This window comes from Protopterus annectens, chromosome 15.part0, assembly GCF_019279795.1.
Source record: "Protopterus annectens isolate FY-2018-M chromosome 15.part0, PAN1.0, whole genome shotgun sequence".
NCBI lineage: Eukaryota > Metazoa > Chordata > Ceratodontiformes > Protopteridae > Protopterus > Protopterus annectens.
Genome location: NC_056749.1, coordinates 63,929,950 through 63,956,892, shown reverse-complemented (window position 1 = coordinate 63,956,892; position 26,943 = coordinate 63,929,950). Strand labels below are relative to the sequence as shown.

The 26,943-nt window shown below is 43.2% G+C and overlaps 1 protein-coding gene across 2 annotated transcripts in view; it reads right to left on the bottom strand.

The window, feature by feature from the left end:
* MPP1 (MAGUK p55 scaffold protein 1) overlaps positions 1–26,943 on the bottom strand; it is a 920,179-nt gene that overhangs the window by 693,569 nt on the left and 199,667 nt on the right. For both annotated transcript variants that reach the window (XM_044057679.1, XM_044057678.1), the window contains exon 4: positions 4,266–4,344. In XM_044057679.1, coding sequence (XP_043913614.1) covers positions 4,266–4,344 — 79 coding nt within the window. The remainder of the gene's footprint in view (positions 1–4,265; positions 4,345–26,943) is intronic.

Here is a 26,943-nt window from a genome sequence, read left to right as displayed (position 1 = left end):
ATAAGGGTAATTAAATCCTCAGCCATTTTAAGCATCTGCTTTTTAGGCATGGGGCCTGGGGATGGGCCCTGTGCAGCAGGCCTCTTGGGATGCATGGCTGATTTGGTCTTAGTAAAGGCCTTAATGGAAAAGGAAGAAGAGGGCCTAAATACACCCTGGGAGGAAGTGGACCTGTCCCCATTAGAAGGTTCAACACTAACAGTGGTTTCGGTGGTTGTAGTCTGAGTAAGGACCGAGGTACCTGCGGGCTCGGGTACAGAAGACACCGCCAAGGAAGTGTCGTCGGTAGTCAGGGACTGCATAGGCGTCTCGCTGAGAACCGGACCACGTGTAGCCGGTTTTGGAGTGGTGTCGGTGGAGACCGCGGACCTCGCGTGTCGGTCTTTGTCCTTGTGTTTTTTTGGACAAAACGGTAGTCGGAGTATCTGACGACATTTTATAATCAAAGGCTTTACCAAAATAATGTTGGGCGAACTCCACCCGATGCTTAATAGTGCATTTATTGAAAGTCGCACAAAAGCGACAGCCCCGAGACGTCGTGGTGTGGGCCTAAACAAGGTATGCAGAGGGAATGGAAATCCTTATGCGGTATTTGCTTCCCACAAGAAATACAATTGTTAACTTTGTCTGACATCGGTCTGAGGCAAGAAAAGTTTCAACGGGTACTTAACTTTAAAGAAGACTTGGTTTCCAATTTTTCAGAATTCAGGAGCTGGCCGACCGGCACTTGCGAACTGCTTCTGCTTCGGGCACCGCGTGGCAAAAAAGACTGGAGAATATGGCGTCGGCTGTGACTTATATACCTCTGTCGCACTGACGTCAGGGAAGAAGGCGACAACAACCGATGCCGGACCAAGACTTTGAAATTCGGCCGACCGAGGACCCGCCCGACGGCAGAGAACCCATATGTGATTACTGCAGCTGTATGCACGATCAACATCTTGTACATATCAAACATTCACAGGCTACCCCTGTACAGTAGGAATACAGATGCCATACCAGGGGTACATTTTTCAATTTCCCATCCAAATGTCCAAGTTATATTTGAATATGTTAGGGATGAGCTTTACTTTATGACTAGAAAGCCTGCTCCAGAGAAGGGTTAATCTTTGAGACACATACCTGTCCCTTTAACTTCTCTTGTTTATGTAGCAGACAAGGTTTAGGGTGTTAAAACTGGTATTTCTGATGCTATTTGTTTTGAAGATATGCAAAAAAATCCATCAGTATAGGATTAGAGGATGTCTTGTAGGCTAACACAGATCACCACACAGCAGTCTGTAGGAAACGGAATACAGGGACAGAGCTTTAAGACGATCTGCATAGGACTTACTGTCTACTTCTTTTTGAGAGGAACATTTGTGGTCTCTCAAGCTGTTTCAACTGTTAAGTGATTTTTCAGGTACATGCTGAATGGCACACTGTACTCAATAATTGGTTGGATGAGAGAAAAAGTATTTTATTTTATTTAGTTTGCTTTTGTTTACCAGGTTTGTCCTTCTTGGTTTGGTCAAAAAACCCTTTTAAGCGAAAGCCCAGGGGAAAAAGCTACAACATATTACAACCATCTTTTAAACAGACAATCAGTAAAATACATGAACACACATTAAATAATATACATTAGAGAATGGACGACCTGTACTTTGCCACTCTGATTGCAGAAAGAATGTTCTCTGGCAGGGTGTTAATGTACAGGGGATGCTTACTGAAAAACGATTCTGGCACTTCACTGCAGCATTTTAAACTGCTGTGTAGCTCAAAATATAACGGAGCTAATGGCTGCCACTATTTTACAGTCACTAAGCAGTGCTTTTAAGAAAATTAAAAATAAATAAAGTGTGTGTTTATGTCTGTGTGTGTGAGTGTGTGTGTGTGCATGAAAGTAAGAGTGACAGTGCCTGAGCCGTTATTTTACACTCTAAGCAGCGCATTTGCTGTTTGGCGAGTGTAACATTAAAACAAAAGTGAGTGTGCATGAGTGCGTTTATGATTATGTCTGCATTTGTGAGTATCTCAGTGCTTGTGTGCATGAAGGCAGAAGTATGTGTGTGTGTTTGTGTGCATGTGTGTGAAAGATAGATATACAGAGATATTGAACATCGGATGCAACTCCTTTAAGATAAAGAGGTATTTACACCTCTCAGCCTCTTGTCTCAAGAAATCTGGATAAATCTTAAAATAATGGGGGACAAAGGCTCAAAAACAGTGACAGATATTAAATATTACTCATAAAAAGAAAGCCGCTATAATAACAACATTTACGTTAACACGCATTTTCTGAAGGAAATGAAGTCCATACCTCTCACCTGTTCCTGATTTTGACTCAAATTTTAGTTCTGCCTTCCTTAATCCTTCTAAAACTGGTAACTTTTGGAGAAAGGTGGTGAATTATACTCAATAAATAATGACAATAAATAGAGTTACAGACTTTTTTATACTTCAGAAAATGTATATTAATTCACATTCTCTTATTCTGTCAGTGTCTCATATTAATAGTACTAATATCTTAAGTGTCATTGATTACTTCTGGATTTGTCCCACATTTTGTTGAGATTTGTCCCTGATTAGTTGAGAGCTATCATAAAAGTCTGAAACTCACATGTAACTCTTTATTTAGTGACTTCAACCCCCAGTGATTTACCAGCACATAGTACAGCAAGTTTGACACAGTAGGCGGAGGAACGAATTTACAGCAAAATTATTACATCTATATCTAGTTATATCTAGCTATCACATATCGTAATTAAAAAAAAAATAAAAACTAAACAAATACAAAACATTACTTTAACAGCTAGCCTGTTCTCTAAGTGCAATAATGCTCTACAAGGTGTATATTATGGTGTAGGGGTGTAGAGGCCTTCTGCCTGTGCCGACAGGCCTCAGAATACTCCTGGACAGAAGCTATTTACACAATAACACACACAATTTTGTCAGATATTACTGCCTGCTTAATAATTACACACACATTTGCTAATTCGATTACATTCATATGAAAGTAGAGGCAACTCTTTTGCATTAGCAGATGTCGAACACTGACCATTTCAGGAGGAGTATTAGTGGGCTTGTCAAATCGATAACAGATCATGTGATTATTGCTTAGAAATTCAAAGAAATGGATGTGAGGAGAGGAGCGAGGTAGGTCAGAAAATGTAAGTATTGTACTTAAAAGTTGGGGTGTAAAGCAAGTTCAGAGACAATTATAAAAAGGCAATCATAAGGTTTATATTAGAAGGATAGAGGTAGGGGTGAGCAGTGTCACAAAATAAAGTGTAAGCTGGGAGAGTAAAACCATTCAGGTACTTGTGAAGGCTGGTTGTGGGGTATAGGATTCCGAATGAAAGAAATGGTTTGACAATATGGCAGGCTGAAGATAACACTGGCATTTATCCTGGAGATGTGCAGGAGCAGATCCATTGACCTGATAACTGAAGGTTTAGTTGAGTTTTAAATGAGGATGATTCTGAGTGGGTGTGGGAAGAGGTCAAACATCATGTTACTGATGTTATTCAGCCAGAGGTTTCAGACTTTTGCCTTGACTTCAGAGAAGTAGATGCCGAAAAGTGGAGGCTCCAGCTCAGATCCCTGTGAAACTGTTAGTGACTGGCCTTTTTGTGGAGGTGAATTACCCTAACCTGACTTCTTATATCCTATCAGTGAGCCAGTTGACTATCAGTCAGGTGACATAGAGGTTTACACCTAATTTTGTAAGTTTTATCTGCCACGCTTCAGTGAGGTACTGTGTCAAACGCCTTGGCCAGGTCCAGACAGAGAGTGTGCACTGTTATGCCCTTGTCCATAATTTTAGTGAATTTCTCAAATAACTCCACCAGGTTACATAGACATTACTAGTCTTTGACAAAACTGAACTGAGTGGAGTCCAGTGTCTATAGGTTTCCTACATCATTGCTTATCTGATCCGTAGTAATACTTTTTATGGTCTTGCATATGAAGCTAGTCAGACTTATGGACCTATAGTTCCCCTGACTCCCTGGAAGGCCCCCTTATGTACAGGGATAACCATTGCTGTACTCCACTCGTTTGGAGTATTTGTTGGGGTGGGGGTAACTGAGTGTGATAAGGTATCCTCTGGGTCCACACAGGTGATTCCATTTACCATTACTTGGCATATCATTGGGTCTCAGAAGATGATCAGCTTATGTTTGATGGCTGGTAGTGGTTTGGGTTGTTATACACTCAATAAGGTGTTCTTTGTAAAAAGAAGTTGCTAGACAAAACTGCATAATATAACTGTTGTGAAGTACTACCTTGCCTGTGAATCATTCCTCCGTGGAGAATCCGGGCTACCATACAACAGTCTTTTTCATTCCGCTTCAGTGTGATTCCCTGAAGAAAAAAAAGGAAACAACAGTTACCAGTCTATGACCTGCAGCTATGCATGTCCTGTTATTTACAACTGAAGATAAGTCACTCACTCCCAAAAGTGGTCATCAGGCTTATGGCCAGTAAAGTACAGTTTTGTACCTACCATAAATGTAGATGTTTGAGTGTGCATACAGCTGCAGTCATCACACTTGGGTTATCCTGCCGTCAGGCGGGTCCTCGGTCGGCCGAATTCCAAAGTCTAGGTCCGGCATCGGTTGTCGTCGCTTCTTCCCTGACATCAGTGTGGCAGGGGTATAAAAGAACCAGCCGACGCCATTTTCTTCAGTTTTTCTTGCCCCAGATGTCAGGTGCCCCCAGAAAGGAAGGCAAAACATGATGTTATGCAAACATACATAAGTAGATAAATCAAAACAGTAGTTGCAAGCAAATACACCATAAAGGAATACCCCAAATAGGTTGTATGATAAAGGTGTTTGGCATAAGCCCTGTCCTAAGAGGGGATGGAGGGAGGGTAACCTGGACTGCAGCTGTATGCGCACTCGGACATCTACATTTATGGTAGGTACAAAACTGTACTATGTTCATCGTGCATACAGCTGCAGTCATCACACTTGGGTAGAATCCCAAAGCTAAGTAAGGGTGGCTGGTACTAAGCAGAATTAGGAGGGGCTAGAATGCCCTGCAGGACTGCTGTGGCAAAGCCCGCTCTATATTTTGAGTATAGTGGAAGGTGGTAGTGCTTGGAGAAAGTGTGCACTGAACTCCAACTTGCTGCTTCCAAAATGTCCTTGGTAGGGACCCCCCTGAGGAAAGCTGCTGAGGTAGCTGTAGCCCTGGTGGAGTGGGATCTGATGTATACAGGCACTGATTTTCCATGAAATGAATAACAAAAGTGTATGCAGTGAGCTATCCATTTTGAAATAGTCTGTTTGGAAATAGCCTTTCCTTGAGCACCTGTAGGATAGGACACAAAGAGCTGCTCAGATTTCCTGAATGGCTTTGTTCTGTCCAAGTAATAACGAAGTTGTCTGTGAATGTCCAAGGAATGTAGTAGTCTCTCCCCTTTATTCTGTGGATTTGGATAAAAGGTAGGTAAATGAATAGTCTGATTCAAAGCCACACTGGATACTACCTTTGGCATGAAGGTAGGGTTGGTTCGTAAGGAAGCCCTGTCCTGATGGAAAATGATGAATGGTTGCACAGCCATGAGGGCCTGTAGCTCTGAAACCCTACGTGCTGAGGTAATAGCCAGAAGGAAGGCTGTTTTCCATGACAAGTATTGTAGCTCTGCTGTAGCAGCCGGCTCAAAAGGAGGCAGTGTCAGCTTCTCCAATATGAAGTTGAGGTCCCAAGCTGGAGCTGGTGGTTTCCGTGGGGGTTGTATATTTTTTGCCCCTCTGAGGAACTGCCTTAAAAGAGGATGTAAGAATAAAGGAGTATCCGTATTGTACTGTGCTGAAATGGCTGAAGCGTGGATCTTGATGGAAGAGAAGGAAAGGCCACTGTTTAACATCTCAGCTAGGTACTGTAAAATCTGAGGTATATTTATTACCCAAGGATTCTGACCTTAGCTTGATTCCAGGAACAAAATTGTTTCCATTTGGCGGAGTAGGTTTTTCTAGTAGAGGGTCTCCTGGCCTCCAAGATGACATCCTGTACCTCCTTGGAGAGGAGGGTCTGTTGGCAAATTAAGGTATTCCCCATGCAGCTAGATTTAGAGTTCTGAGCTGGCTGTGAAGGGTCTTGTAATTGTGCTGGGACAAAAGAAGAGGAACTTGTTGAAGGATCCATGGTGGTGAGTGTGACAGGCTCTTTAGGAGAGGATACCAGTGCTGTTGTGGCCAGTCTGGAGCAATGAGAATCATTTGTGGCCTCTCTGCTCTGGTTTTTAATAGGACTTTGGCCAGTAGAGGTAAAGGCGGGAAGGCATAGACTGTCAATGTTGTCCAATTGAAAGAGAGTGCGTCCACTTTCCAGGCCTGTGGATGATAGGTCCTTGAGCAGAATTTCTCCAACTGGTAATTTCTGTGGGTAGCAAATAGATCTATGTCTGGCTGTCCCCATGCCTGAGTTATCTTTGAGAAGACTTGAGGATGCAACTTCCATTCGTGTGGATCTGTCATGTTTCTGCTTAGGTTGTCTGCCAGTGCGTTTTCCTTCCCTGGCAGGAATTGTGCCTGTAGTTGTATTTGTAATTCCAGTGCTGTGTTCCACAGGGTCATGGCTTGTCTGCACAGGGGGTATGAATGCGTTCCCCCTGTTTGTTTATGTACCACATGGCTGTGGTGTTGTCTGTCCTTATTAATAGCTGGCCTGGATGCAGTAGGTCTTTGAAGGTGATAAGAGCATTTTGCACGGCTAGCATGTCCTTTTGGTTGATGTGTAGGTGCATCTCTTTTTGGGACCATTTTCCCTGAATACACTGATCTGCCATGTGTGCTCCCCAGGCGTAGTCTGAGGCATCTGTTGTGATGATTTGAGTTGCTTGTGGTAAGCAGAAAGGAAGACCTGTGTTTCTTTGGCATGCTTGAGCCCACCACAAAAATTCCTTTTGAAGGCATGGAATGAGTTGTATAATTGTTTCCAAGCTGTGGCTGTGTTGAGACCATAAGTTTTTTAGGTACCATTGTAGTTTCCTCATATGCAGCTTTGCAAATGGTATTAGTAGGATACAAGATGCCATGAACCCCAGAGCCTGCAGGATTTTCCTTGCAGTTAGCCTGGTTAAGGTTGCCATTCTGTTTAAGTATTGAGACAGTTGCCCTTGTTTGTCTGGCATGAGGTAGGCCATCTGGGTCGTTGTGTTTAAGCTGGCACCCAGGAAAATTATCTGTTGAGAAGGTATTAGTTTTAATTTCTTTTTGTTCACTGTGTACCCCAGGCAGTTTAACAGTTTTATTACAAATGCCAGATGTTGCAATAGAATGTCCTTGCTGTCTGTTTGGATCAGGCAGTCGTCTAGATATGGGTAGATTTGGATTCCTCGTTGTCTGCAACAGGCAATTACTGATGCCAGGCATTTCGTAAACACTCTGGGTGCAGTAGATAAGCCAAAGGGCAATGCAGATAATTGGTAATGGGTTGAACCTGCAAGAAATCTGAGGTATCTTCTGCAATCTTGTCTGATAGGGACATGCAGGTATGCCTCCTTGAGGTCCAATGTTACCAGCCAAGACTCCTTGCCCAGCATGGGAAGAAGCTGCTGTAATGTGAGCATCTTGAATTTTGGTACCTCTCGATATGTGTTTAGAATAGATAGGTCTAAGATGGGTCTCCAATCTTTGTCCTTCCTTGGTACCAGAAATAGCCTTGAATAAAAACCTTGACCTTGTTCTTTTGCAGGTACCTCTTGAATTGCTGTCATGTCCATGAGAGCGGAAATTTGCCATTGTGCCTCTGCCCATTGATTTTGTGGCAGGTTTGGCATGCCTCTCATTTTTGGAAGGGTGTGAAAGTGGAACCTGTAGCCTCTGTCTATAATATCCAGAATCCATTTGTCCTTTGTAACAATGTGCCAGTTTTTTGAAAATAAGGCCAGTTTTCTGCCCAAAGGTGCTGCCATTATAGCTTTGTTTGGCAGGCATAGGGTGAAGTCATTGCATCTGTTTTCTAAATGACTGTGGTCTATCTTCTCCACCTTATGGAGCTGGTGTTTGCCACTGTCTAGCTCTGTAAGATCCTTGCGGTTGTCCTCTACCCCTTGGGTGTCTGTATCTGCCCCTTTGGGGTCTATCCGTGGCTGGAAAGGACCAATTTTTTGAAGGGCAGTTTCTGCTGAAGCATGGAGGCTGCACCTGCAAGAAATCTTTAACTATTTGCATAGATTTCACTTTTTCCTCCATTTTCTTTAGTACCTCCTCAGCTTTAACACCGAACAATACATCTTTTTGTAGTGGTGCATCTAATAACTTTGCTTTGACATGATCTGGTAAAGTTTGCTCTTTGAGCCAAGCATGTCTACGTATGACAGACCCCATGACAGCAGCTCTACATGAGGCCTCTAAAGCATAAAAACCACACTGCAAGGTATGTTTCCCCACTTGTTCTGCTCCATGCAACAAATCCTGCAACTCTTTCAAGTCTGGTTGTTCTGTTTGCGTCATTTTGCTTTTCAGCTGAGATAGCAAGAACTGTTGGTATTTTAACATATGAAATTGACAGTTTAATGCCCTCATGGTTAAAGTGGCTGATGTATACACCTTTTTCCCCCACCTTTCTAATGCTCTGGAATCTCTCTCTGAAGGTAAAGGGTTTTAGCAGTAGAGGCCTTAATCCCCTTGGGACCCTGTGAAATTGTTTCTGGGTCAGCAGTATGGCTTTTATAAAGGAACTGGTGAGAATCAGGGACCCGGTAATATCTGTCTGGTTTAACAGGGGCTGGAGGTAAAGAGTCTGGATTAAGACTGGCTTCTGCATACACATCATCCAAAATATCTAAAACAGGAGGGATAGCCAGGGGCCTATGCTGGGGGAGCAGTAGAAATTCCCTGAGCCTTTTCTTGGAATCTGAGTAATCTTGGCCTTCCCAGCGGAAGTGCTCCCTCAATGTATGCAGGGTTTCCCCAAAAGAGTAGTCCTCAGGGGGGGAGACCGAGGGAATAGACTCCTCAGAATCAGAGTCTTCAAAAGGGGAATAGGCATAATCCTGGTCCTCAGAATGTTCTGAGGTAATGGAAGCCTGGTCTGAGGAAGGGTAGTCTTCCTCCAGTCTGGGTCTTTTGTCTGAGGGGGGTTGAGAACCCCTGATGAGAGTAATCAAATCCTCATCCATTTTAAGCATCTGTTTCTTAGGCATGGGGCCTTGAGAGGGGGTCTGAGGACCCTGTTTTTTTAATTTTCATTGCAGCTTTAGATTTAGTGAACAATTTAATAGAGGAGGTGGTAGGCCTGAGAACACCTTCAGAAATGGCAGGCCTCGCTAAATTTTCGGTTTCCCCGCCAAGAGTGGCGTCGGTATCTGCAGTGGGAATGGAGATCGAGGATCCTGCGACTTCGGGTACTGAAGTCGCCGGTAAAGTAGTTTCATCGGTAGTCAGGGGCTGCGTAGGCACCTCGCTGAGAACCAGAGAACCGGTAGTCGGCCTAAGCGTGATCTCAGTACTCGGTGCAGGCCTCAGATGTCTGTCCTTATCCTTGCGTTTTTTGCCTAAAACTGGCGTCGGTGCATCCGACGACATGATATAATTAAATTTTTTGCCAAAATAATGAAGGGCGAACTCCACCCAGCACTTAATAGTGCACTTGTTAAACCTAGCACAAAAACGGCAGGCTGAGACGTCGTGATCTGGCCCTAAGCAAGGTATACAGTAAGAGTGAAAATCCTTATGCTGTATTTGCTTCCCACAAGAAATGCAATTATTAACTTTGTCTGACATCGGTCTGAGGCAAGAAAAGTTTCCCCAATGGGGTACTTAGCTTTAAAGAAGACTTCGGCTGAAATACTATTCGTAAATCTCAGGAGCTGGCCGACCGGCACTTGTGAACTGCTTCTGCTTCGGGCACCGCGCGGCAAGAAAGACTGAAGAAAATGGCATCGGCTGCCTCTTTTATACCCCTGCCGCACTGACGTCAGGGAAGAAGCGACGACAACCGACGCCGGACCTAGACTTTGGAATTCGGCCAACCGAGGACCCGCCTGACGGCAGGATAACCCAAGTGTGATGACTGCAGCTGTATGCACGATGAACATCAGCTAGCAATATGTGTCTAGCCCTAGGGGGTTCCAGGCTCTGTTAACACCGTCACTGGCAAACCAAATTCATTACTCCAAACAGTAGTTCTGCTCTTGTTAAGAGTCAAACAGATTAGCCCTAGATGTACTAAAATCCCTGATAGCCTGCAACTTGACAACCTTTTCTGGTAATTCCTTGTATGAAAAAGCACACAGTTTCACTACTACTATTATTAAAATGTACATAGCAGCAAACATTGGCTTCTGAATACCCTGTAAATTGATAACTGTTCATCCATTTTTTTTAAATTGTACTAACTGATATTTTGTCTTAAAAAGTAGAGTTGTGTACGCTTACCATACATGTAGACATTAGTGTATTCATTGTTGCAGTCCTAACTGATGGCATTTCCTGCTGTGGAAGCCCTTGGCTGGCCTGACTACCAGAGAATTCCCCCACCCCACCCCAGGAGCCAGCAGATGCCCTGAGCAACATCATAAAACATCTGGGTATAAAGGGAGTCAGTCAGCATCATAACTTCAGTACTTTCTTGCCCAGAAAGGAGCCTCTAGCTGGTCCCCAAGGTCAAAGGCCTTAGCCCTAGGATACTACAATGTATAACCCTGAGTCTAATCTGAACAGAGGAGGGGGGAACAATCTGGATATAGGGAAGGAAAATGCCCACCTCAAACTTTGGGGCAAGAGGTGAAGGACTGAGGGAGAGAAAGAATACTGCAACAGTGAATACACTTGAACATCTAGTTATCTTAAGTTTACACAACTATACTACGCTCTTTGTGTTTCACTGTTGCAGTCCTAATGGATAAGATAACTCTCAAAGCTGATAAGATGGTGGCTGGAGAATTTTGTGGGGATGATAGGATGCCCTGCAAAACTGCAATGGCAAATACAGCTCTAGACTTGGAAAAGGCTGGAAGGTGACAGTGTTTGGTGAAGGTATGCACAGAGGACCAAGAACCTGCTTCTCAAATGACTTTAGTGGCCACCCCTTTAAGAAAGGCAGTATATGTAGAGGTAGCTCTATTGGAGTGTGATCTAACAGAGTCTGGGGGCTATTTTCCACAGTGGCTGCAGCAAAACAAAATGCAGTGGGAGATCCATGAGGAAATTGTTTGTTTAGAAACTGGTTTTGCTTCAAAGTTACAAGCAAAGGCCACAAAAATTTGGTCAAATTTTCTGACATTTTTTTGTTCTGTCCGGGTAGTAAAGTAGTTGTCTATGCACATCCATTGACTGGAGGAGTCTCCCCACCTTATTTTGAAGGTTGGGAAAGAAGGTATGTAGGTGGATGATCAGGTTCAAAGAGGTATCTGTAACCAAAAGAGGAGCTGGTTCTAAGACAGACTTTGTCAGGGTAGAATGTGAGGAAAGGTTCTACTCACATAAGGGCCTGAAGCTCTGATACTCGTCTAGCACAAGTAATGGCTAGAAAAAAAAGCTGTCTTCCAGGTCAAGAACTTGATGTATGTAGAGACAGCTGGTTCAAAAGGGTGGAGGGTGAACTTCTCCAAAATTAAATTGAGGTCCCACGAAGGAGCAAGGACTTTTCTTAGGAGTCTAATGTGAATAACCCCTCAGGAACTGTTTCATGAGCGGGTGGGAAAAGAGGAGGTTGAGAGGGCAAAAAGGATGAAATGGCTGAAACATGAATCTTAATAAAGGAATAAGAAAGCCCTTTGTCAAAAGTTCTGATAAGTATGAAAGGATCACAGGAAAGTACAATTTTGTACCTACCATAAATGTAGATGTCTGATAGGTATGCATCTGCAGTCATCACATATGGGTTGTCCTGCCTCAGGCAGCCCTTCGGTCATCCGGATTCCAAAGTCTGGGTCCGGCGTCAGCTGATGTCGCCCTTTCCCCGACGTCACAATGCCTGGGGTATAAAAGCATCAGCCGACGCCATCTTCCTCAGTTTTTCTTGCCCCAGATGCCAGGTGCCCTCTAGGAAGGCTAAATTTGGAAAAATGCAATAAAAATCCAAACATTTGCAAAAATATATATAGATATATATGTATAAACAAATACACCATAATAGATCCCCCAGCTAGCTAATAGAGAGGTAAGCACCCTAGGAGTACCACAGAGGGGAAGGAGGGAGGGTAAACCTGACTGCAGATGCATACCTATCGGACATCTACATTTATGGTAGGTACAAAACTGTACTATGTCCTTCAAGGATGCATCTGCAGTCATCACATATGGGTAGAATACCATAGCCAATCTGGGGGTGGAGGTACTAGGAAAAGGATGGTGTAGCTAAGATACCCTGCAGGACAGCCATAGCAAAGCCTGCTCTGGATCTGGAATATAAAGGTAAATTGTAATGCTTGGCAAATGTATGCACGGAGCTCCATGTGGCAGCTTCTAAAATGTCTTTTGTAGCCACCCCTCTTAAGAAGGCTGTGGAGGTGGCTGTGGCTCTCGAAGAATGAGGTCTAATGTTAGCTGGTACAGTCTTTCCATGAAATGAGTAACAAAAGCGGATGCAATTTCCTATCCATTTTGAAATTGTCTGTTTGGAAATTGCTTTTCCTTGAGTACCAGCAGCATATGCTACCAGCAGCTGGTCAGTTTTTCTGAAACCTTTAGTTCTGTCCAAGTAGTAGCGCAACTGTCTGTGAATGTCCAGGGTGTGCAGCAGTTTCTCCCCTTTGTTTTGTGGATTTGGGAAGAAGGTAGGCAAATGAATGGCTTGATTCAATGAAACCCTGGATACCACCTTTGGCATAAAAGTAGGATTAGTTCTTAATGAAACTCTATCCTGATGGAAAATAGTAAATGGCTGAACTGCCATCAGGGCCTGCAATTCCGAAACTCTTCTTGCTGAGGTTATTGCCAGGAGGAAAGCAGTCTTCCATGAGAGGTACTGTAGATCTGCAGATGCTGCTGGTTCAAATGGAGGCAGTGTTAGTTTTTCCAACACGTAGTTAAGGTCCCAGGCAGGTAGAGGCAGTTTCCTAGGAGGTTTGATGTTTTTGATCCTCTTAGAAACTGTCTTAGGAGAGGATGAGAAAAGACAGGAGGATCAGTATTGTACTCTGCTGAAATTGCTGAAGCATGAATCTTAATAGAAGAGTAAGACAGACCATTGTGGAACATTTCTGCCAAATATTCCAGGATATGTGCCATGTTCATCATTGTCACATCTAGGCCCTTTGTGATGTTCCAGATGAGAAATCTTTTCCACTTTGCTGAATATGCCTTCCTTGTGGAAGGGCGGCGAGCTTCCAGAATAATATTCTTTACTCTCTGGGATAGCTTATCCTGAGGAGAAGTCAAGGTATTCTCCATACTGTTAGTTGCAATGTTTTCAGGTTGGAATGTAGTTTTGTATCTGTGCTGTGTCAGTAGAAGTGGCCATAGAGGTAGGGGCCATGGCTTCGTACGTGACATGCTCCTTAGCAGTGGGTACCAGTGTTGTCTTGGCCAGTCCGGAGCTATCAGGATCACTTTTGGCTGCTCTGCCCTGATCTTCAGTAACACCTTGGTCATTAATGGAATAGGATGAAATGCATACACTGTCAGATTTCTCCAGCTGAAAGAGAGGGCGTCCACTTTCCACGCTTGTGGGTGGTATGTCCTTGAGCAGAATTTCTTTAGTTGATGATTGTGGGGGGATGCAAATAGATCTATGTCCGGGCTCCCCCAAGATTGTGTTATCTGTTGGAAAATGTCTGGGTGCAGCATCCATTCGTGTGCATCCATGATATTTCTGCTTAAGCTGTCCGCCAGTGTATTGTCCTTCCCTGGCACAAACTGAGCTTGTAGCTGTATATTGAGTTTCAAGGAAAGATCCCATAGATTCATTGCCAGTCTGCACAGAGGGTAAGAATGGGTACCTCCTTGCTTGTTTATGTACCACATAACTGTGTGTTGTCTGTCCTTATTAGTAGATGGCCTTGATGCAGAAAGAGTTTGAAGGCCTCGATTGCATGTATCACTGCTAGCATTTCTTTTTGATTTATGTGCATGCGTAGCTCTTTTCATGACCACTGTCCTTGGATACCTCTGCCCTCCATGTGTGCTCCCCAACCTAGGTCCGAAGCGTCTGTTGTAATAGTTTGGGAGGTTTTTGGCTTTGTGAAGGGCAGCCCTCTGTTGGACTGGCTGGCCTGAGCCCACCACAGAAATTCCTTGTGAAGGTATGGAATGAGTGGGATTAAAGTTTCCAAACTGTGACTGTGCTGAGTCCATAAACTCCTTAGGTACCACTGTAGCTTTTTCATATGCAGCCTTGCTTGTGGAATCAAAAGAATACAGGATGCCATGTAACCCAGGGTCTGCAGGATTTTCCTTGCAGTCAGCTGAGTTTGTCTTGTCAGATTCTTGAAGTAATCCGGTAGTTGATTTTGTTTTTCTTCTGTGAGATAAGCCATTTGGGTGGTTGTATCTAGATCCGCACCCAGAAAGGTTATTCTTTGGGATGGAACAAGTCTTGATTTGTGCATGTTGACTGTATATCCCAAGGCCTGTAGAAGATTGATGGCATAATTTAAGTCCTTTATCAGAGTTTGTTGGTTGTCCGCTTGTATAAGGCAGTCGTCCAGATATGGGTAGATTTGAATCCCGTGGAGTCTGCAGTGTGCTATTACTGATGCCAGGCATTTCGTGAATACTCTGGGCACAGTAGATAAGCCAAAGGGCAATGCTGAGAATTGATAATGCTCTGACCCTGCAAGAAATCTGAGGTATCTTCTGCAACTTTGTCTGATAGGGACATGCAGGTATGCCTCCTTGAGGTCTAGAGTAACCAGCCAAGACCCCTTGCCCAGCATGGGAAGGAGTTGCTGTAGAGTCAGCATTTTGAATTTTGGCACAATGAGATAAGTATTCAGTATGGACAAGTCGAGAATAGGTCTCCATTGATGCTCTTTTCTTGGAACAAGGAATAGTCTGGAGTAAAATCCTTGGCCTTGTTCTGAAATAGGAACTTTTTCTATGGCTTTCATTTGTAGTAAGTTTGAGATTTGTTTCAAAGCCTCTGTCCTTTGATTTGGTGGCAGACCTGGTATGCCTTTTCTTTTTGGCAATGTGTGGAAATGGAACCTGTATCCGTTGTCTATTATTTGGAGTGTCCATTTGTCTCTTGTAATGTTGTGGCAATTTCTTGAGAATAAAGAAAGCTTTCCACCCAAATGTGCTTCTAATTGAGCCCTGGTTGGCGGAGTCAAAGCAGAGTCATTGAGTTTGTCCTTGTGCAGCAGTTGCAGATCCTGAACTGCCTGTCTGGATTGGAGGTTGCCATTGACGGCCTCTGTAGGAGCCCCTAGCTTGGCCTCTACCTCTGGCATGCCTGTTTCTGCCCCTTTGAAATCTTTCTGTGTCTGGAAAGGACCAATTCTTGGAAGGCCAGTTTCTGCTGAATCTAGGCAGTTGGACTTGAAGAAAATCCTTAACTGTTTGTACAGATTTTGCCTTTTCCTCAAATTTCTTTAGGACGCCTTGAGCAGTGGAACCAAATAACTTTTGCTTTTCCAGTGGAGCATCCAAAAGCTTAGCTTTAACATGTTCTGGCAGAGATTGTTCCTTCAGCCAAGCATGCCTGCGTATGACAACACCTGTCATTGCTGACCTACATGAAGCTTCCAATGCATCATAACCACACTGCAAGAAATGGTTGCTAACCTGCTGGGAATTATGTACCAGATCCTGAAGGGATTTATTGTCAAGGGGTTCTGAAGAAGACAATTTCTTATGCATTTCTTCTAACAAATACTCTTTATACTGTATCATGTGAAATTGACAATTTAATGCCCTCATAGCAAGAGTGGCAGAAGTATACACTTTTTTACCCCATCTCTCTAATGCCCTGGACTCCTTTGCAGAGGGGAGTGGGTTCTTAGTAGTAACAGCTGCAACCCCTTTAGGGCCCTGTGAAATAGTTTCAGGGTCAGCAGAGTGGGCCTTATAAAGAAAATTATGTGTTTCCGGGACCCTGTAATACCTATCAGGCTTAACAGGGGCCGGAGGCAGAGTGTCAGGGGTCATACTAGAGTCAGAATATACATCATCAATCACATTTAAAACAGGGGGAATAGCCAAAGGTCTATGCTGAGGTAAATGAAGAAAAGTTCTTAGTCTTTTCCTGGAATCAGAATATTCCTGGCCCTGCCATTTGAAATGCTCTCTCATAGTGTGAAGGGTCTCCCCAAAGGAAAGCTCTTCAGGAGGGGAGGCTGAGGGAATAGATTCCTCTGCATCTGAATCCTCGTAGGCCGAATAAGCCTCCTCCTGGTAGTCTGGGTGATCCGAGCCAACAGAGGCCTCCTCTGAGGAAAGGGGATCAGGGGGGATCCATCCTGGGCCTTTTGTCTAGAGGGGGTTGGGAGCCTCTGTCCGGATGAGGCTGAGAGCCCCTAATTAAGGAGATCAGGTCCTCTGCTAAAGTTAAAATCTGTGAACTAGAAGAAGGTCCCTGAGGAATAACTCTGGGAGGCATGGCTTTAGTATGTTTTGCAGCTTTAGCCCTGGTGAAGGCCTTAATAGACATGGATGCAGGAGGCCTGGCTGCACCATGTGCTGGTGTAGCTTTATCTAAAGGTATGGTGTCGGAAGATTCCAATACACCAGTTTCGGAAGGCAATTCTGTAACTGACTCGGTAGAAGCCTCTGCCGAGGCTGTCGGTTGTATTATTTCAAGGTTCGGAAGCTCCAAGGACTCGGTATCAGCCGAGACCGAGACACTCGCGGTAGGCCTAGCTGCGGTTTCAGCTGAAACTGCAGCCCGCGTGTGTCGGTCCTTGTCTTTCCGTTTCTTAATTAAATGTGATGTCGGGGTTTCCGACGGCATTTTGTAAGCAAAACTATCCCCAAAGAACTCTTCTGCGAACTCCGACCGACGTCTAAGAGTGCATCAGTTGAAGGAAGCGCAGGCAGAGCAGGCCGAGACGTCGTGGTCTGGGCCTAAGCAAGGAAGACAATAAGAGTGGAAATCCTTATGAGGTATTTGTTTCCCACAAGTTAAACAATTATTAACTTTTTCTGACATCGGCTGAGGCAAGAAAGAGTCCCCAACGGGGTACTTAGCTTTTGAAGTATTCGGATAGCGAAATTACAGGAGCTGGCCGACCGGCACTTGCGAACTGCTTCTGCTTCGGGCACCACGCAGCAAGAAAGACTGGGGAAGATGGCATCGGCTGATGCTTTTATACCCCAGGCGTTGTGACGGGGAAAGGGCAACATCACCCGACGCCGGACCCAGACTTTGGAATCCGGCCGACCGAAAGGCTGCCTGAGGCAGGACAACCCATATGTGATGACTGCAGATGCATCCTTGAAGGACATCCTTAGAGTGATGAGGGTTCCTTTCTGTTTGTCTACACCACAGAGTAAGTCTCTTCCATTTTGTGGAGTAAGACTTCTTTCTGTTAGTCTCCTGGTTTCTTTTAGGAATGCCCAGGACCTGTTTGTTAAGGGATGCCCCATCCAATTGGTCAAAATATAACCCAAGACATAACCTGTCAGTATGAGAGTATTCAGGCTGGGGTGTATGCTGGTGCCCTTATTCTGTATCAACAGGTTCATTTGCTGGGACAGCAGACAGGGTTACTTCTTGCTGGAACTGGGTATCAGGGAATACCAGTGCTGCCTTGACCAATCTGGGGCTATTAGAATGACCCTTGGTATTGGTATGGTACTGAAGGGAAAGCACAGAGGAACAGACCTGTCTAAGGGAAGGAGAAGGCATCCCTCTTCCAGCCCAACTTGGTTTTCCCTTGTGCAAAACTTTTTCAAGTAAGAGTTTTCTTTTGTGACGAAACGGTCTATCTCTGGCACACTCCATTTTGTTCTGAGAAATTATGCTGAAGGGGAGGCCCTGATTGTAGGAACAGGCTCAGGCCCATCAGGCAAACTCTTTCTTGAGATAAGGGAGAAGCCTGAGGATGAGGGACTGAGAATGCTGGCACCACACATTTCTGAGGTAAAGCAGCAGCTTCCAATCCCTACAGTCTGGCCAAAGGGATTATGAGGATGCAACAGCCCATGTAAACCAGGGCTCTGAGGAACTCTCTGGCTATAAGGCAGTTCCTGAGAAAGAGCTTTTAGAAGTAAAGAGCTAGAAATGTAGCCTTGTCAGGAGGAAGGAAGGCTTCTGAAGGCACAAGTCCACCAAAGCCACCAGAAACCAATCCTGTTCGTGGGGGTGGACTGAGTTTTGGATACTGATGAAAACCCCTAGGCTGGCTAGGGTTTCTTGGATGTATACCAAATCCAATTATTGATGAAAACCCCCAGGCTGGCTACGGTTTCTTGGATGTATAACAAATCCAATTATTAATGAACCCCACCCCCCGGGCTGGCTAGGGTTTCTTGGATATATAACAAATCCAATTATTGATGAAAAACCCCAGGCAGACTAGGGTTTCTTGGATGTATAACAAATCCAGTTATTGATGAAAACCTCTACACTGGCTAAGGTTTCTTGGATGTATAACAAATCTAATTACTGATGAAAAAACCCAGGCTGGCTAGGGTTTCTTGGATGTATAACAAATCCAATTATTGATGAAAAACCCCCAGGGTGGCTAGGGTTTCTTGGATGTATAACAAATCCAGTTATTATTGAAAAAACCCAGGCTGGCTAGGGATTCTTGGATGTATAACAAATCCAATTATTGATGAAAACCCCTAGGCTGGCTAGGGTTTCTTGGATGTATAACAAATCCAATTATTGATGAAAACCCCTAGGCTGGCTAGGGTTTCTTGGATGTATAACAAATCCAGTTACTGATGAAAACCCCTAGGCTGGCTAGGGTTTCTTGGATGTATAACAAATCCAATTATTGATGAAAACCCTAGGCTGGCTACGGTTTCCTGGATGTATAACAAATCCAATTATTGATGAAAACTCCTAGGCTGGCTACGGTTTCTTTGATATATAACAAATCCAATTATTGATGAAAACCCCTAGGCTGGCTAGGGTTTCTTGGATGTATAACAAATCCAATTATTGATGAAAACTCCTAGGCTGGCTACGGTTTCTTGGATATATAACAAATACAATTATTGATGATAACCCCTAGGCTGGCTACGGTTTCTTGGATGTATAATAAATCCAATTATTGATGAAAACCCCTAGGCTGGCTACAGTTTCTTGGATGTATGATAAATCCAATTATTGATGAAAACCCCTAGGCTGGCTATGGTTTCTTGGATGTATAACAAATCCAATTATTAATAAAAACCCCTAGGCTGGCTATGGTTTCTTGGATGTATGATAAATCCAATTATTGATGAAAACCCCTAGGCTAGCTATGGTTTCTTGGATATATAACAAATCCAATTATTAATGAAAACCCCTAGGCTGGCTACGGTTTCTTGGATGTATAACAAATCCAATTTGAGTTTTTCTAGATTTGTTGCTTTAATATGGCAGTTGTCTAGATAGGGATAAATCTGAATGCCCTTTGACCTGCAGAAGGCTATCACCGGAGCCAGGCATTTTGTAAATACTCTGGGTGCAGTAGACAAGCCAAGGGGTAAAGCAAAAAAAAAATGATAATGCTTTGCATCTGCTCTGAAGTGTAAAACCTCCTGTGGATTGTTTCTATGGCAATGTGGCAGTATGCATGTTTTAGATCTAGGGTAACCATGTAGGTATTGGTAGAAATTATGGGCAACAGTTTTTGAAGGGTTAGCATTTTGAATTTTAGTACCTACAAGAATCTTTTGATCTTTGACAGGTCCAGGGTAGGTCTCCACTTCTTTTCTGGTGACTAGAAAGAGTCTTGAGTAAAATCCCTTTCTCTCTCACCTTTTGTGTACTGGTTCCACAGAACCTTGGGTACTCATTAACTGAATTTGTTTTATGGCCTCTGTCTTGTAATTTGGGGGAATGTCTGAGAAGCCTGAGCAAGCTGGAAAATGCTTGAACCAAAGTTTGTAGCCTCTTTTTATGACCTTTAACACCAACTGATACCTGGTAATGTGTATCCAATTTTTTTAAGAAGAGGGACAGCCATCTTCTAGTTTGGGAAAAGGGGATATGGAGGTTGTGGTGGGACTTGAGGGAGGAGGAAATGGGAGGAGCATGGGTGAGTCAGGGTTGCTCCCTGCTAGGACCGTACTGTCAGGATTCTGTAGACCTACTGCAGTCAACTTAGCACAGTTTCGGAAGCTGGTGCTGCCTTTCATTACTGTCCCTTCTTGGTCTTCTCTGTCTTGGTTTAGACTAGGAGGCCAGAAAGGACCAGTGTTTGAGAGGATAGTTATGGCTGAAGTGGGGTGGTTGAACCTGAAGAAAATCTTTCACAGTCTGCATTGACTTGGCCTTACCCTCCATCTTTTTAAGTACTGCTTCAGCCTTAGGACCAAAGAGATAATCTTTGTCTAAAGAAGCATGCTCAGGGAGGGACTGCTCCCTCAGCTAGGCATGTCTTCTAATAATGAATCCTGTAGCTGCTGCCCTGCTAAATGCTTCCAGAGCATTGTAGTCACGGTGTAAGGAATGCTTTGTTACTTGAGAACATGAGATTAATTGGTCTAGCAGTTCCTCGGAGAAGGCCTTCTTTTCAATTTCCACCAATTTTTGCTTCATCTGGTCCAAGTGGGTCTCCTGATACTTGACCATATGGAACTGGCAATTTAGTGCCCTCATAGCCAGGGTAGCAGAGATGTAAACTTTCTTCCCAAACCTGTCAAAGGCTCTACTTTCTTGTCCACTAGCAGGGGGCTTTTGGAAGTGCCAGCTCTGGCTCCTTTAGGATCCTGAGTCACCACTACAGGATTTGATACAGGGTTCTTAAAAACATGCCTACTGGAATCGAGAACTCTGTAAATCTGTCTAGTTTTAAGTAATAGGGAGTCTGGCTGCAAGGAAGAGTCCAACAGGACATTGTCTACCAAGACTAGGGGTATAGCAAAAGGTTTATGCTCAGGAAGTTATAAGACATCCCTAACCCTTTTCTTTGATTGAGCGTAATCCTGAGCTTCCTATTTGAGGTGTTCCCTCAGAGTGTGAGGGGTCTCACCAAAAGATATATCGCCGGTGGTGAAGCTGACACTAGGTTCACATCACAGCCTGAATCCCCATAGGAAGCAACAGACAAACCCTCCTGAAAGGTGGATTCCTCATGGTCATCCTCTGATTCCTCATGGTCATCCTCTGGATCAAAGGAATCTGAAAACTTCTTTTTCTTTTACCAGGAGAAGATTTAGGGGAAGAACCAGGGAGGCTAAGGGCAGCTAGATCTCACTACAGTAGTCAAGTTCTCAGCCTGCATAACCAGATCCTGTTGATAGGCCTGAGTTTGGGAGTGGTAGACAGTAGGCCTCAACTGGGGCAAGCTGGATGCAGCCTTTTTATCTGAGTCCTTTGGCTTGGGCCTATGGGTGATTTCATTTCTAGGGCCTGTAAGTGGGTGGATGGCTGCATCCTGAAAATGGTGACTTGAGGCGATCTCCTGACGATGTGGGACTCTGGTCTCCTCTTCGACCGTCAAAATCCAGAACCTGAAAAGTGGCTCTACATCCAACCGATAAGCAGAAGAGTGACCTGACAGCATATCTGAGTCCAGACTGGTCTCGAGAAATGCCTGTGTCACACACCCTCAGACATTGGAGGAGACTGCAAAAGCATTTCATCTTCTTAGACGATAACAAGCCTTGGCGGACTGGTGGACAACAAATGAACATCGCCCAGTACTCTATAAATCAGATGCTTCTTCTAATGCCTAGGAAGATCAACCTCAGCCCAACCAACATAAGACATGGTACAAGAAAGCCCTCACAACTCACTAAGGTACTTGGCTAGAATCTCAGCCCTACACTTGATCGTCCTACTGTTAAAAGCAAACACAGAACTGACAGTTACATACATCATGTTCTGGCCCCAAGCATGCTATGTAAAAAGGAATGAAAGTCCCAGTGTGGTATCTGCTTGCTTTAGTGGAGACCATTATTAACCGTCTCTGTCATTTAGTCAAGAAACATATGAAAAGTTTTCCAAAGGGGTACTTTGCTTTAGATGTCTTCATTCTCTGGTGTGGACCGACTGATGCACTGATTAGTAGTCTACTTTGGGCTCTGACAGCAAGAAAGGACTGGAGTTATGGTGCCAGCTGACCCCCTTTATACCTGGGTGTCTTGACATCAGTCAGGGGATCAGCTGGCTCCTGGTGGGAAGGAAATTCCCAGATCGTCAGGCCGGCCAAGGGCTTTCACAGCAAAAAATCCCATCAGTTAGGATTGCAACAGTGAAACACAAAAAACATAATTGTATTTGCTAAAAATGTATATATATATATATATATATATATATATATATATATATATATATATATATATATATATATATTTAAATTGAGAACAATTTGTTAAACTTTACCTTTGACTTTATCACTAACCTGAATACAAGTAGAGCTACTTTTGATTAACTTCCATTAATTGTGCAAACATTTAGTTTTAAAACTGTGTCAGCTTCTTAAACATTGTCCTTCTCTAATTCCGTAATTCTGCACAGATATACTGCTTCTTCTTCTATGAAGTTCCTGTCCTCTTTACCCTTAGGGGACAAGGAGTTGACCCAGTTGTTTGGGAATGTATGTGAACAGTGACCTAACTTTTGACCAACGTGTGTCTCATGTTGTAAGAAAGTCCTTCTATATTGCACAGCTTAATCCAGTGATGTCATTGTCCCCATTTACTCAGCCCTCATTAGGCCAGTCATTGAATGTAATGCACCCTTTGACATGTATCTGCCCAGACACATGCAACAACTGTAATGACTGCAGAGATACCTTACTAAGACAAAACAAGGCCTAAAACAACATGTCCTACATTCACTGACTCAAAGTTCTATCACTATACTCAGTATCCTACAAACTTAGGGGACTATCCTTAGGGGACAAGGTGCTGACCCGGTTGTTTGGGAACATATGTAGACAGTGACCTAATTTTTGACCAATGTGTGTCTGATGTTGTAAGATAGTCCTTCTATATTGCACAGCTTATAAACAGAGGGACTGCTACATTGTCAGTGTGGTCAGAAAGTCCTTCTATGTTGCAGATCTCATTACCAAGGGTTTTGCATCCCGGAAGAAAGAGGTCATCATTTCTCTCTACTCTTCCCTCATTAGACCAATCATAGAGTACAATGCCCCACATTTGGCATGTACCTCACTAGACACCTGCAACAGCTGGAGAGGCCACAAAAGTAGCTCACAAAGAGGATCCTAGGTGTTAAACACATGTCCTACATGGACAGACTCAGAAAACTCCAGCTATTCTCTGTCTCATATCGTCTACTAAGAGGCGATCTCTGCTTGGCTTACAAAGCCATCTCTGACCCAGCTCTGTTAGAAATGTTAAATATAAAGAAATCCAAATCCCTCCGCACCACACACTCCAGAGACCTCAACCTCATTACCACAATCAACAGAACATGCTGGGAAGACAGGTTCATAACCCAGAGACTGCCCATGCTCTGGAATAGACTTCCCGTACATGTCAAGCAGAGCACCTCACTAGTCCTCTGCAAGAGAAATTTTGATGAGTGAATGGGAAATAGAAAGTTCACCCCGGGGATCACTCCTGTGGCTCTACTTGATAGAAGCACTGGGAACTAACGACTGGTGGCACAATGCCAGGGCATTTCTATGGGCTAGGCTAGTAAAGGCTCCAGGGCCATTAGCCTACTACACACCTATGAACTGCTAAGAGGTGACCTGTGTCTGGCATACAGGCTATTCTCTGACCCGTTACTGATGGATTTATTACATATCAGCAAGTCAAATGACATCACAAATACTCAGTTTAGGGCTCTAAACCTTTTTGCAACATCAACAGAAAGGTTTGTAGGGACTGGTGTATTTTGCATAGGAGACAGCTGCAGTGAAATAGACTCCCCATCCACATAAAACAAAGTTCATCCCTGTCCATTTTCAAGTGCAATTTAGATCTACAGGTGGGAGACAGAAAGTTTACCTCAGGATTACCATCTGTACTATCAATGGATAGAGGCAGCTCCTAAATGGTTTATCCCATGCATGCAGACCCACAAATTATCAATGGTATAATCCCATAACCTATTCTTATTGGAGCTAATATATAATTATCAACTATGAGATGGGTAAGGCCAGTCCACAACCAAATGGGATATGTTATTTTGAGCACAAAAATGGAAAATGTCTAGGCTTAAAATGGCCCACAAGGGCAGCTAGCCTAATCTTACCTATGAACCTATAAAAATAGCATGCCCACACAGATGCATGTGTGCGTATGCATACAGCTATAGTTATATGCTGTAATGTTGCCTGGAAAATGTGAAATGTTCATTTAAGTGCAATGTTATGTATAATCTTCACTTAGTATGGAGCGAAGGAAAATCCTCAAAGCAGTTAGCTAACAATATTTTAAATGACAATCAGAGGTGTATATAAGGAGATTGCCTGAAAGCAGCACAAGTTACTTACCCATGTGAATGATCACTTTGAAGGACTGCACTGGAATTGTGGAGTGTAAATCCAGTCAAGAGCTAATCTATGGAAGTACTTTCTGGAAGGACCTGTTTGTAGAGTTGCAGTTCTAGTCTGGAAGAGTCCTACAGCTTTGAACTTTTGTTTTAAACATGGTCTCTATTCTGGAAAGGCTCTGCAGACTGCGACAACTTAAGGTACTGTGTTTGTTTTACTTGCTAGTGCAATGCCAGATGGGTAGATATTTTGGTTTACATTTTATACCTGTGTTTTTATACAGATCCCATGTGCAGTGCTACCATGGACTTACACTGGTCACTCAGAGTACCTCTGCTGCCAAGTTGAGGCCATGTTTTGACTATTAATTCCCTGCAGCACTCTAAATACTCATTTCCTGGCACACAGAATTGGTAATGGCTACCAAGGAGCATTTCATAAACAGAACTGTGGTACTGTTGGTTGGGGCTGACCAAAGGCTGGTGCAACTGTAGCAACAACTATTATGCTCTTCATCATGGCTGCCAACCCAAGGACTGTGCTGAATATAAAGAAACTAACCAGGGAGGATGATCTGGAGTCCTTGTTGGTGGCTTTTGAGTGTTATGCCACCAGCCAAGCAGGTTAGGCACAAATGCTGTCATCCCAGGAGACAAAAGAAACAACCAAAACATAAATAACCAACACATAACCACTTGGGAGCCAGGCGCTGTGCAGACAACTTCAGTTTATTAATAGGTTAAGCGTTTTTGTCTAAATTATTAGACTTCTCCAGAACAAAAGTTAAAGCACAACCCTCAGTTATGCAATGAAAATGTAAATGGACATGGAAGAAACTATTTGCATGGACTGCGATAAGAAAGAACTTTGGTCAGTGCTGGTATAACTGCTGAAGTAAAAGAAATTCAATTTTATCAATATGTAAAACGGACCAGTTTGGTTGTAAAAAGCAAAAAACAAAACCAGTAAAAAATAACCACAAAATAAATGAGTCTGAAGAAGTCTTACTGTAGACAAAAATGCTTACTGGATGTTTCTTTTACATTTTGGAGTATTAAGATGCTTATATTCAGTTTTATAACTAGAAATTTAATGTGGATAAACTGGTAAATGTGACTAATGATACAATGTTTAAAATTGTCTCACCAGCTTCTAAGATTTTGAAATAACTTTTCGGTGATAAATGTTACAAAACCTTTCTCTTTCTGCACGAAGTGCACATGTATGTGAAAGAAAACAAGAAGACATGCACATGCAGTGTGGAAAGGGGATTAAACCCACTGTTTGTTACAAACAGAAAGTAATATGCAAAGACAAAGTTCTTTAAATAAGCTCAGTTTTACAAATAAGAGAAGCAAAAATGTTAAGGAAGTGTTGGAATGAAAAGAGAATAACAATGTTATAAAAAGGCAGCTTAAATAATCAACTACCTAAAGATCTGTAAGATAGAAAGTATTTAAGCAATAACCCACGCCTGGGTGTGGGTAATGCTGGATTCACCCATGGTTGGTGTGGTTTGGTCACGAGGGCGAAGCCCAAGTAACCAAACAAAGACAACCGTGGCTAAATCTAGCATTACCTACACCTAGAAGTGTTTATCTCTTAGTATATCTAGTTAGTATATCTCTTTTTTTTTCAGAGATAGCAACGGAGAAAGAAAAATCTCCGTTGCGTTTTTTTAAGATATCTCGCTATGTTATACGAATTCTTCAACTCGTAGAACAGCAAGATATCTTTTAAAAAAACAACGGAGATCTTCCTTTCTCCATTGCTATCTCTGAAAAAAAAGAGATATACTAACAGAAAAAGTCCGGGCGACCGGACCTTTTTACGTTAGTATAGTCTCAAATTTACAATAGGCATGCTGGTTGAGCTGGCCAATCAGCGTGCTCGTTTTTGCATATTTACGGCCGGTCATTGTATAATCTTCTATATTATATAATCAAAGCAATATTACATTAATTGTTCAATTCCTGCCTTGTCTTAAACCTCACTCCTTCTCCAAAACATTTTTCTGGACATATTGTTCCCACAATTTAAATTTTTTTATCTCGGTTACAATATTCACTGCTTCAAGTATAGTTGGTTCAGATTTTGATTTTGATTTTCTAGTAACTGCTTTTTGGCGCCTCCAGAATTAAGCTTAACAAGATGTTACTATGGCTAGGCAATTTAGATCCTGTATCGCAGCTCAGAAAATGTCCTTAATTACACTCACTTGCTCGCCCAGTATTCCTGACTGCCAACTTCTTACACTCCGAGAACATATGCTCCCAGGTACCTCTTTCTTCCCCATCATACCTCCATCATTTGCCATCTACCTGAGGAAAAATTCTTTGGAGTCTGCTTGGGCTGTAAAAGTATCTATGCAAACAATTATATCCAAAAAACTAAATCTAGATTTTGTTGCGTATTTGGGAGCCATACACGTGTCCTCCCATTGTTTCTTTGTCAGTTGCATATCTGTCTTTTGTGACCACTTCTGACTGGTT